Here is a 13,033-nt window from a genome sequence, read left to right as displayed (position 1 = left end):
AAGCCAAATTTGAAGAACTTGAACTTTCCTGCTTACACTGGTAAGATTTAGGAAATCTATAAATGGAGCTATTGGAAGCTCTATCTAAGAAAAAAAAATCTCTGACCTGCATGAAACACTAGAGAAGATATAAGGGATGACAAAATAAGACAGCACAGTTAGTTCTGAAAATGAAATCCTTAAAGTGTGGATTTTTCTGCCAAATAATTTTAAGTCAATGAAAGCACTTGGGATTGCTTTCCGTACTTTGGATCATTTTATGCTTATGAGCAGCTGTTTGAGCTTTGAATTATATCAAATCTTACACCAGTATAAACCGAGCTTAGACAAATTATCAGCATGCATACAAAAGGCAGAAATCACATTATTTGTTAAAAAGCACTCCAAATGCTATCATTACGTGGCATGCAATATGTTCTCTCGAGTTACTGGATATGACTATTTCTGTAAAATTGTATGCCTTTTCACGCTTTTATTTGCTTTTGCCATCTGTATACACTGGTTTGAGTTCTGTAATTGTCTGTTTTTATTGGTTGCTAATAAAAAATAAATATAAAAAAAAAAAAAGCACTCCAAATGCAAACATTTATCTTTTAATAAAAAGTTGTTTGTATCATTGAAGGCTGGTATTTTTTTCTTTTGAGACAAAGCAAGTTAACGTATGAGTTGTTTTTTTCTAAACTAAAACCTCAGTATTCAGTTAAAATTGCTGTGTTGGCACTTTGCAATAAACATATGGGTTTTGGGTTGCTGTTTGGGGACTTGGTCTCTAAATGGTTCACCATCACTGTAACTTTCAGGTAACCCATAAGGTTGACATTCTTCTTACTGTCACACTAATGCACTGTGCATTAGTGTGACAGTAAGAAGAATGTCAACCTTACAGGTATCCAAAAAGATCATTGTTGTCAGTGGTAACTTGTGTAGTAGTACAAATTGATCAAAGAACCCCAGGCTACCTCAGGAAGAACTTTGATTTAGTGGATTTTACCTATAAAACACAATGTTCACCCAAAACTGATACAATTCATCCCAATGCCCTCCAAGGCCTTCAGGCCTCTTTCTGAATTGTTGTTGTAGCTATTTACTATGCAATATTTTTATTTGATTAGATGAAAACTACTGAATCCTAAAAATGCTTTACATTGATCATTTGGTCAAGTTTCTTTGCAGACCATTTAAAAAAAGTTTTCTTCAATACTGGTCAATAACTGAACAAATGGATAATGGATAATTACTGATCTATTGATATGTGGACTGTAATATTGATTGATAATAGCAGTGTAGGGCTACCATAGGGCATTTCAGTGCCGGAGAGAAACCTGTACAACTGTATTAAAACTGAAGGGAAGGCTGGGGTGCAGCTTTAAAAGAAAAAATGGTTTTAACTTACCAATAGATTTATATATATACACACACACACTAATTCTATATATAGACAATGCAAAGGAAAGACAGCAAGTTAAGTGTGATTGTTTTATTTGTATGTCCAACTGGCAGAATAATTGAAAAGGATAAATGATGTTTTGGTTAGATCAGTAAAACCTGAAGACTTAAAATTGCAGGGCAGAGAGCACGTCGCTGGAAGGTGCAGACATGGTGCAGGAAAAGTCCTCATCTGGAGTGAGAGGGGTGAATATTATCATTTACAGAACACCAAAATAATCAGAACATAAACTGGACCTCTCATGAATGCACCCATTGTGAATGTTTATGTCACACAAAGGGCAATCACCGATAGGCCCAGCAAGTGCTGATGAGGATGCCATCTCTTCCCTAGAAACTAAGTGCCTTGTGTGTCAGGACCAGTATTCAGGAATACACACATGGCTGAAAACCAGGTTGTGTTCACAATTTAAATATTCCTAATTTTGCTAATTTTCTTGCAAAATGGAGGGGGGAAAATGTGCCTAGAGGTGGAGAAGCCTAGTTTACAGCATGCATACATTTTTTTATATCTTATAACCACTGACCAAGTTGTTGAGGACAGTGGTGAGACTATTTGTGCTCTGGAAGGTAATGAACACTTTGAGCTATAGACATTGACCAATAAATGCTTTGTTTAAGCTCTTTTCTAGGAGACAGCCCATACCACAATGACAGACTTGCATGCAGCTTGCAAAGTTTTCAATGCCATGGCCAGAGCAGGTGGGACAAAGATAACCTCATTGCTTGGCACTGCCACTGAGATCTATTAGGGGACTTGGATGATTAGAAAACCATATTTATTCAGTGACTAGTAGAAGGCAACTTAAAGGGTCAGCCTGCCAAAATCTTTTGCACTTCCATTATTATTAATATGTAATTTATAAAGCTGACTCGTTAAATTAAGCTACTTGCTGGTCACTGTATGCAACACGATTGACTTAGCTGCATCTTGGCATCGGGTGCCCTGTAAATGTAAGTATTCCAATGTGACAAAAGGGTATTCAGATTCAACACCGCAACAAATCTGATTTAAATTAATCTTCTCTTTACATCATTGTACTTGTGTTGTGCCCAAGCCGACTGCGCTGGCATAGGCAGACAGGATACTGATGACCTGTTTGGTTTCCAGGGTCAGACGGGCCTCGTTTAGCCAGCCATTTGCCACCCTTCTAGACTCTCCTTTTAGCTGATTGACAAATTTAGCAGCCAGCTCCAAATCGCCGTGTTCAACGCAGTAGGAGGCGTAAGAGAGGAGTTTGAATGTGTCCAGATCCTCGGTGGTCAGCTCACTGGGGGGTTTCAGCTGCTTAGGTTCAAATACGAGAAGGGACTGCAGGTAGGAGAGGAAGTACTGGTACAGACTGTTTCTGGTTTCATCAATAAGGGCTACCCGGCGGGCTAGGTTACGGACGGTATAGAAACGTGCTCGGAGGGCCTCCTCGCTGAACACACCACGTTGGAGGGATTCCTGAGGCAGCGCAGAGGTCAGGGCTTCAGTGAATTCATTATTGGAGCAGCTGGCTCTGATCCCCTGCACTGCACTCTCCAGCGGCTCGGTGGGACTGTCGCCAGAGGCTGTTCTCAGGGTGAATTTTAAAGCTTCAATGGATAACCAGAGGTGATGAGCCTTCCTGGCCTCCTCTTCAGCTACAGCATGCCCTGGAGATAGAAAGGAAGTGGTAAAGTCAGTGCTTAGAAAACTTTGCTTTAAAGAAAAATACGTTTCGCACATTTATTTTAAAACACTTTATACCTCCCCACTGTATAGTCACCCATCCTTCACTCCCTCACCAAAAGGCAGCGGATATCCCCAGTACCACCAAATATACCTCTACTCACTGCTTGGACATTGCTGGGTCACTCAGCACCATCACATAGAAAGTTCATAGCCCTCCAGCAACTTAAAGCTCACACAGGACTTACACAGGACTGTGGATGTGGGTTTAAAAGTTTTTTTTTTTTTCCTAGTTATTGATAAAGAATAGAATGGTTACATTTTATTGCAGTCTGTGTGCCACTGATACTACCTAGTAAAAGGGGTTTTTCCTTTTTCCACATTCAACATAAAACACATTTAAACAATTCAGACTGTCTTTAAAAGAAAAACTGTGTAAATATTTTGAAAAAGGAACTGTGCTGCCCCATAGCAAGTTTCTCCTTTTCAATTGCCATTCTTGATTTCCTCTGCTATGGTGAACATAATTAACCTCTATGGGGGCAATCCAGACACCTTGAGAAATGCAGACAGCTGTCAATCTATTTAAGTACCCTTCAAATACTGGGCCTAACAGCTGCAACTGACCTGATTGTAATATTGTGGGAGGCACTGATATATATCTGGCATTAGTATTAACCCCCCTAGCGGTATTCCCGAGTGTGACTCGGGGTGGAAAAAATTGCAAAAAGCGGTAATCCCGAGTCACACTCGGGGTACCTTTGAGGGTCCCTCTTACCTTATCCCCGCGCTCCAGCGGCGATCTCACGATCCCGCTGTGATGGCGGGGCGCTTCTCCGTCGGGGGGCGTGGCCGGGCGGGAAATTTAAAAGCAGATTACGGAGTAATCTGCTTTTAAATACCGCCCGGGTCCCCACCACCCCGATGCACGCATCTGCAGTTAGATGCGATGCACCATGCAGGATTTCTGCTTGGTGCATCGCATCTAACTGCAGATGCGATCACCAGTAGTAAATCCAGAGGGTGATGCCAGCGGAGATTTCTCGCTGGCAGCAGCCCCTGGATCTACTGCCTGCTCCCTGCTCGCATCTCCCGGAGGCTGATCTCCGGGTGATGCGAGCAGGAGAGTGAGCAGCGGGGACATCCCCTACTCCCGGAGGCTGATCTCACCCTCCGGGAGTAGGGGATGATGTCCCCGCTGCTCACTCTCCTGCTCGCATCACCCGGAGATCAGCTTTCGGGAGATGCGAGCAGGGGAATGAAGTAGGGCGGGGACATCCCCACCGCATCACCCAGCAAGATGTGTGACATCTTCCGGATGATGCGGTGGAGTGATGGATTCTGGGGGCGGGAAATTTAAAAGCAGATTACTATGTAATGTTACTATGTTAAGTAAAAACATATAATAAAAGTATAAATACATATTGTAGTGCACCAAGCATCATTGCCCAGTGCCCTGATTTACATTTTGCAGGCTATTAGCCCTGACTTTGATCTAACCTTTTAATGACTTTTTAATCACTTCCTGAATTGAAGTAAATTTTTTTTTCTAAAATCTGCATATAATTTATATTATTATTTATCAATAATATTGCACCCATGTTTGGAAAATTTCAGAAGGAAATTTTTGATAAATTTTTTTTTTTTTGGATAAATTACATTGTTTTGGGCTAATATTTCATTATTTTTTATAATAATGATTTATAATTATGTATTATTTTATAAATTATGATTCTAATATAATAAATAAATATAATAATTATACCCGGGAGTTAATCCTAAAAATTACAGGCCCACAATATAAACAAAAATTTCTACGCAAAAAAATTAGGATCACTTTTTGCATCAAAAAATGACAGAATTAGAACGCTAGGGGGGTTAAAGGACTCACCTTCCACAGCCTGCTCAATGCCCTTCAGCCTGGCATAGGCGGTGTTGATATCCAGGGTGAAACCATCCAGCTGTTCCTGAGAAAGACGTCTGAACTGCAATTCTTGATCTGAAAGCTTCTCGGACAAGGTCTGTAGATAAATATGATAAAGAGTTACTAAACCCAAACAATGACAGATGTGTTACTTAGCCACATAGATGGTCATCTCAATACCTAACCAAAAGGTGATTATATATGGAGAGTCTTGAAAACATCATATCTCACTTTTTCCATGAGGTAAGGTATGATGGCTCTTTGTTCCAATTTATCCAGCACTGACACATAAGGACCTCTCCATGTATAATTACCCCATTCAGAAATCCCTGGCCATGTTCTATTAATAATGGCAGGACCAGGAAAATAAATCATGGGACAGACAATCCCACAGGGAGCCTTGGCAGTCGCATGCATGAAACTGAGCTGTGGCCCCATGTATAGCACTGCACCCAAAATCAATAATAAAAAAAGTTTTTCCTTTCTATGAAGAGCTACAAAATCTAGGGTTTTACCTGGTCTGGTTTACATTAATGTTTTACAACCAGTGTCCAACCCTCCTGTGACAGAAGAATTGAGTTTAAATATTTCATGTCAGTAGATGAGAAATACCACACTTGCCTATCAATCTACTATCATAGTTACATAACCCTATGGACATAGTTGATTTAGAGGAAGGCAAAAAAACCTGGGTACAACTTGATCCAACAGAGGAAAAATTCCTTCCTGATTCTATGAGGCAATTTGATGTTCCCTGGATTAACAGTCTCTGTTATCTTTACTTTAAAGCCTTAATCCCCAGATATATTCTGTGCTTCTAGAAAAGCATTCAACTTTTTCTTAAAGCAATCTATAGTAGTTGCTGAAAATACTTCCTGAGTATATATAATATACTTCCACATTTTCACAGACCTTACAATGAAGAATCCCTTCCTTATCCGGAGCTTAAACTTCTTTTCCTCAAGACGCAGAGTGCCCTCTTGTTCTTTGTAATGATCTCAAAGTGAATAATGGTGAAGAGTGTTCTCTATATGGACCATTCATATATAATTATACAGGGTGATCATATCCCCCCTTAAACGTCTCTTCTCAAGGGAGAAAGGATTTAGTTCAGCTAATCTCTTCTCATAGCTGAGCTCCTCCATTCATTTTATTAGTTTAGTTGCTTATCTCTGCACTCTCTTCAGTTCCACAATATCAACTATCAACGTGTTTGTGTCATTTTGAGTCCTAATCCTGCTTTATTGTATTGTGATGTACCATTATGGATTAAATTTGTAAATCTGCCTATTTACTTTAGGAACAGAAATCACCAAGCTTTTCACCTGCATTTTACATTTTGTACATCTGCTGTATGTAAATCCAGACTCACCTGCTGGAACTCTGCCTTGAGCTCCTGTTCTTGTACACCAAGGACATCCCTCAGATGATCTGTGTGTGCAGCTGCTTGTCTGCGGAGCTGTGTTCTCATCTCGGCTTCCATCACCTCCCGGACCTCCTCCACCTGCATTAACACTTCATGTTACATAGAGGACTTCATAGTTCTTACAACAGTCATTGAATAGTCAGCATCGTTTATACACAAGTCATAGATAAATTATAAACACCCTGACATATCAAAAGACTTATATACCCAATTACTAATATATAAAAATAATTAAATGTGCCAATGCTATTTTGAAAGTAATTACTTCTTTTTTTTAATCTGCAGCTTCCTGTAATACCTTGTGATTTTGTCACACAAACTATTGTTCAGCTCCCTGTTATAGGGTAATATTAAGATGCTATTCTGCAAAAAAGGCTACAATACATCAGATGTAACAACGACAACATTTTTCAAACCTTGTGTTATGTATAACGGCAGGTATGGATGCTGCTTGTTCTGAGTGGCCCACCATTAATCTCTGTTAGAAGCCAGCAGCAATATGAAATTGCGCTCAACTGACTCCTGAACTTATATACATGTGATCTTGGAGGCTGTAAAACTCCTGACCCTGAACAGTCCCTGGGCTCACCTGCAGCCCCGTGTGATAGCTATAAAGTTTAGTTATAAGAAAGCATTAAACCATTAAAATAAAATTTAAAAAAGTAATGCTCCTTGTGCACACATGTATGGAAACACAAAACACAAATATTGGGTAATAATACTTTTAATGAAAATTCTTGGAATTTATTTAGGGCTAACTCTGTATTGATGAGCTGTAGAAGGTATTACAAAGTCGTAGTAGTGTTTTGCATTTGCCACAGGTTCTGTGGTTTCAGAAAATAATTTTTATTTCAGATGGGGGCTGTATATGACAAAATGTATGTGGATCAAACCGATAATAGAATTTCCATCAGAGCCTACACATACATTTTCTGCAACAAAGCAAGTCAAGTTACTATCTTTATGGAAGCTATTTTAAACCCAAAACAAAATATGTGATAAAAAAAATTATCACATAGACAGGGGCAAATAACATGCATATTGTTATGCTGCGCAGAGTTTTACTTCATAGGAGATGCTCTTGTAGGATTTTCTGCTATGGGATTACTGGACACAAAAGCAGGTGCACTGCAACTCTATCTTTACCTCTAACTTTATTATCTTATAAAATATCACATAATATCTTGTAAATGTGCCTACCCTTTACTAACCCAAGAATATACACAGCTCACCTTTACCGCTTACTAACATGAATAAAAATAAAGTACTATAAATAGTGAACTTTATTAGTTAGGCCTCTATTTGTCAGCGAAAATGTGACTAATGCCTAAGCTTTGATTACATGAATGGCACAAGGAGGGGGACATATCTCTAATCTGTGATATGGCAGAAATACAGGCAACCTAAGCACACGGTATACACGGCCATTGGTTGAAATATAGAATTCAGCACTTATGTTTCAGGATTTTCGAGGTGTTATTCAAAATCCTGGTAAAGAAACAAATGATTCAAATAGCCAAATGCAGCCCACAAACTGTACGCAATATCCAGATTGTATTGCGATTAGTGTGGTGCATGGCAAATGTGAGCGCTTTTATGAATCTTTGCCAAATCCCTCCCAACTACCGTTCAAGAATTCCTAATTAATTGTGTGTGCGCATTATACAGAAAAAGAAAATGCTAAATACGGAAGTCTTACCAAACCTAATAAAAATGACCAATGAAAAAACAAATAATTAAATCAGGATAAGAGGGGTCTCCTGTACCTTCTTTTCTTGCTCCAGGTGGATCTCGGATCGGTAATGTTCCAGAGCTTTGGTCACAGCAGACTCCAGGGCTTGCTTATCCTCCAGCTTTTGTTTCTCCAGAGCTGCCTCAATGTGCTGCTGTTCCCTCACCCTGTACTCTGCCAGCTGCTTGTGTAACTGGTCGATACGTCGGTGAGCGTGGGCGATCAGAGAGTTCAGGTCCTCCGTGCTGAGTTTTCCAGCTGTATAGGATACATACAAATCAGAAGAGGTGAGGTCCCGTTGCCTCTGCAATGTTTCTGGGGTGCAGGATACCAATTATTAAAAATTGTTAATTAAAACCAAAATTGTACTTGATGATCCCGAATATACATGGGATTAAAATACAACAACCTGAGTGGTACCACAGTGCTGTTAAACCCATCATTGAGTTATCAAGGAAGTATTATATGGAAAACACAAACTGGACAATGGCTCCTTCCCTCAAAGTCCAACCACACGGGTTATTTGACTTCGTAACAGATCCCCTTTATTAAAGAAGGTAATAGAGATAGTATATGCCAAACCCTTAATATTTAGTTATTGCTCAGGCTTATTGCGGTTTATTTATGGATATTCAGCTTAGGAAAAACTCTTAAAAAAAGGACAAACCACTCGAGGTAATCCTTAGACATTAGGCAGCCACTTACTACCAACACAACATTAGCAAAGCACTGCTATACCATCATCACAGAAAATTATAAAAATTCCAAAATAAAAGTGAGGCCAACAGCTTATTACAGACACCCTACACAAGCAGAGGAGGGACTACAGTAATAGTACGATATTAATGGCAAAAGGATACAAATAATTTTCTAGCCAAAAATGTAATATCGTACATAGGTATGGGGAATATTCTATGCAAGCCAAGGATGGACAGATCCAGCAAGCCAGCTAACTTTTTTTTTTCTTTAATTATTTAATTTTCTAATACTGTAAGTGAAATCACATGAATTCCAGTCACTGAAACATATGTCTGGATCTTGGTTTATTAAAAGAGAACTATAGTTCTGTGGCGATCAAGAGATCAAGACTAAATGGGAGTGTAGTGCCTCCCGGGATACCCAAGTCACGCATCCTGGGAGGCTCTGGGTGCTTCTTCTGCACATGCCCGATTACGAAGGGGAAAAAAGATGCTATGTCACCTGATCAGCGCAGTGCCAGATCAGATGACGTAGCAAGAAGAGTGAAGATGGCGGAGCCCGGCGCTCCACAAGCGCTAGGACAAAGAAGAATTCTAGGACAATGCAGGACCGGATCGAGGGAAGGTCCAGCACCATTGAGGGATCTGCAGTATAAAGACAAGTGTGATTTTTTTAATTTTACTTTAGTAAAAAAAAAAAAAAGAAAATGAAGGAAGAAGATGGCGGTGCCCTGTGACATAGCAGAGATAGGCATGTAAAGTGGGTTTTAGTTCCACTTTAAATATATCCACTACTACAAGCAATCCTTGGAACCTAGATGTATGTTGTCATAGGAAGGATGTACATCTGCTGGGGTCATCCACAACAGCTTGAGGAGAAGTATGCCTTAGTGGTAAAATAAATAAAAGAAAAGAAATACCATTCATCTAAACTGCAAGCAAATACAAAAGCACCAATGAATAAAGTTATATATTACAACAATAAATGTATATTTAAATGCATTTCCCCGATTCTGTTTTAGTATCAGCTCCTAAACCCCTTGTGCAGCAGCATTTCAATTAGGAAGACCAATTAAGAGCCAATTAATTGCACTGCACAGCAGGTTTGCTAACAGTAAACACCAAGTTAATGGAAATGCTGTGTTTCTGAGACTCAGCTGTCAGATACCAAGTCAGAGTAGTGAGGAGACCAAACGGTATTCTGTAACCACTGAAATGGCACTCAGGTCACTAACCAGGTTTGCATATTTCAGGATTAGCTGGATCCTTCTGTAGAGCTATTCCAATATGTGTATTTAGTGGTTTGCCTGGAGTTCTGCTTCGAATATGAAAATTTTGAACAGAACTATACTTGCCTAACCTCTATAGAAGAGCCATTCACAAACTCACTTGTCAGCATCTTTGTCAGGATGGGGATATTCAGCTATCTTTTATCTCAGCCATGCAGGCGTTCACATATCAACATTTGCCAAAATTGTAATAGTAATTATTAGGTAATTTCTAATAGTAAGATTGAGAACAGGCAGGTAAGAATCTATTATTGCAGAAGAAAAATGCTGCAATAAAAGGCTGCTTGCTGCCCTTTTTTTTTAGTTAAGTTAAAGGTAACTATCTATTTACCTTGTAATATTTAATTGTTTAAAATGTCTCAGTTATGGGACAAAAAAAAAGAGACCACAGATAAGCACTGTGAAAGTTTCAGTTCAACATTACAAGTAAATTACAACTTACCCACTCATATGGGCTCAATGATAGGGCTACACAGAGTGGCAGCATGCCCGCTAAAAGAAGTTCACATTGTGCACAGGATGACTTAACAGATAAAAAATGGCACGTGACATACAAATTATATTGCCTCGTGACAAGTAGAAGGGTTGTGATAATTCAGGTGACATACATGTGTGGCATGCAGAGACAATGACAGACAAAAGGGAGAGATTGTGAGGGTGCTAGAGACAGAAACAAGACTCACCTACATCGGAAATCTCTGCAACAGAAAAAAGGAGGTTTAGAGAGGTTAAGGCCGGTCTGCACAAAGTTATACACAAAACATTCCCACATGCAAAAATGCAACCCTCCCCCTCCCAGCATCACACACTCACAGACCTAAGCCATGGCATAGCTCCCAGATACCTCTCCATGTAACACGGCAGTACCCACCTTCTGTTATTACCGAAACGGCAGTAACATGGCTATAGAAAATGGAGCAGAATAGTTCTATAGAATAGCCATGCTGCCATTTCTGCAGGTGAAGTGTGCAGTAACAGAAGCTGCTCCCTGTAAAACCAGAAGACTGGGAAATCTGCCCATATACTATTTTCAATGCAACCAAAATGACTTTTTAAAAAGATTCAATATTTAATGTTTGGTTAGAATCGGACACAAAAGTCTTGGACAGCCCCAGAAATGAAGTTGTATGATGCATTTAGGGTCATAACTGTTCCTATGAAATTATGAGAAATGGTATCCACTATGGGAGAAATGCCATGGGTAAAGCAAAGAGAAAAGTAGAGATGTTGGTTTCCTATTAAATAGTTTATTGCAATGACGTCACTTTGATAAAGCATTAAATTGAGAAAAGCCAACTCCGACCTATCCGATCATCAGGCCAAGCATCATGCAACTTTAACACCTATAAAGGTTTTGTCTGCTGCATTATAGAAGAATTGCAATACAGATCCTAATGACCTGCTGGCTATGATTTGACCCTTGGCAGCTTAGCGGACCTCTGCAGGTATTTACAAAGCTTTAGCAGTCATCAAAGTATAAGAAAACAAAGCTGGCTTCTAACAGTTTAAAGCTTTGAATCAAACTCTTTGGACATTATGTAACACAAACAACTAAAATAACCACACAGAGGTATTATATTACATATAACCTTGAAAGCCCCATAGATTACTGTAGCAAAATATAGAATTACACTACATTCTCGCAGCGTTCAGGAGACTGCCAGCCAAATCTAGGAGCCACTGGACAATTTTATGGTTAGGCTGTATAGCAATAGGTCAGCCATTGTTGGTACAAACAGACCTGACCTGTTCCTATGGATAGTCATCTTATCCTTGCTCTTTGCTTTTTTTTATTTTACACTTGTATTATTTACATAACCTTTAACCACCTCTCCGAAATTTGTCTCCACCACCGATAGGTAATTGTAGAGGGGCAGAAAGATTGCAAATCTGCAAACTGTAAATCTCTCATATTCTAAAATGGGCAAATGTCTCAGGGACAATATTCTACAAGCTCACAGGGGACCCTTCCTTAGTTTTCCACTGTAAAGATGCAGTGAATTTGCAGTAATTATTATCAGTACCATTTCTCTTCAAAGAATATAACAATTGCAGGAGAGCTTTTTTTCCCCCAAGTTTCCACTAGTATTTCTGATAAACTCCTACAATGTCTGCTTGACTTCCAATTACAGTAAGCATGCAATGATTCTGCTTTGCTTTCTGGCATGCAGTATACATTTTAAAATCTGCTGCCATCATGCAGCAATAAAAGCAATTACCCAAATCAACATGCTGTTAAATACAATTACATTCTGGTTAGTTGCCATATTTTAGAGAAATGAGCTCAGTTATAATAATGAAATTACGATTTAATCCTATGGATGAAAAACATACCACTTACTAAGAATGCCTATGTCTATTTCTAAAGAGTAGAACAGAAACTTCATTTTCATTTTCTTGTTTACTTTCTTCTTTTAAGCAAATATAAAACCAGTGTTGTGCAGCTCTCTATCATGCCGGGAAGTTTAGGGTTCTCACATAAAAAGAAGTGTATTACTCTGGCCAAACCCACCCAGAAACAATGAGCAGGTCCTACCAAGGAACATGCTTGCCTGAAACATACTGTGGTAGACTTCCGCTGTTATCCAACTGTGCTATTCTGACGAGATTTAGATTACTGTATTCAAATCCCTCCACAGCTCTTGTCCCACTTACTTTTCTGACCTGGTAGAAAAATACTCCCCCAGCCGCACTCTTCACTGCTCCAATGACCTACTAATGACTTCCTCACTCATAACCTCATCACACGCACGGCTCCAAGACTTTTCTAGAGCTAACCCGGCTCTCTGGAATGGTCTTCCTCGTCCTATTCAGCTTGCTCCTACTTTCTGCTCATTGAAAAAGCACTCAAAACCCATCTT

At 39.4% G+C, this 13,033-nt stretch overlaps 1 protein-coding gene across 4 annotated transcripts in view; it reads right to left on the bottom strand.

Annotated features, from left to right (window-relative positions):
• Window positions 1–1,462: 1,462 nt before the first annotated feature.
• IMMT (inner membrane mitochondrial protein) overlaps window positions 1,463–13,033 on the bottom strand; it is a 31,239-nt gene continuing 19,668 nt past the window's right edge. For 2 of the 4 annotated variants that reach the window (XM_072406609.1, XM_072406610.1), the window contains exons 11-15: window positions 10,856–10,870; window positions 8,220–8,443; window positions 6,400–6,531; window positions 4,995–5,124; window positions 1,463–3,087 (exon numbers count right to left, since the gene is read on the bottom strand). In XM_072406609.1, coding sequence (XP_072262710.1) covers window positions 2,480–3,087; window positions 4,995–5,124; window positions 6,400–6,531; window positions 8,220–8,443; window positions 10,856–10,870 — 1,109 coding nt within the window. In that variant the 3' untranslated portion in view covers window positions 1,463–2,479. The remainder of the gene's footprint in view (window positions 3,088–4,994; window positions 5,125–6,399; window positions 6,532–8,219; window positions 8,444–10,855; window positions 10,871–13,033) is intronic. The other 2 variants (XM_072406612.1, XM_072406611.1) reach the window with 1 other exon arrangement.

The sequence above is a fragment of the Pyxicephalus adspersus genome, chromosome 3 (genome assembly GCF_032062135.1).
Source record: "Pyxicephalus adspersus chromosome 3, UCB_Pads_2.0, whole genome shotgun sequence".
Lineage (NCBI taxonomy): Eukaryota > Metazoa > Chordata > Amphibia > Anura > Pyxicephalidae > Pyxicephalus > Pyxicephalus adspersus.
This window is presented reverse-complemented; position numbering and strand designations above follow the sequence as displayed.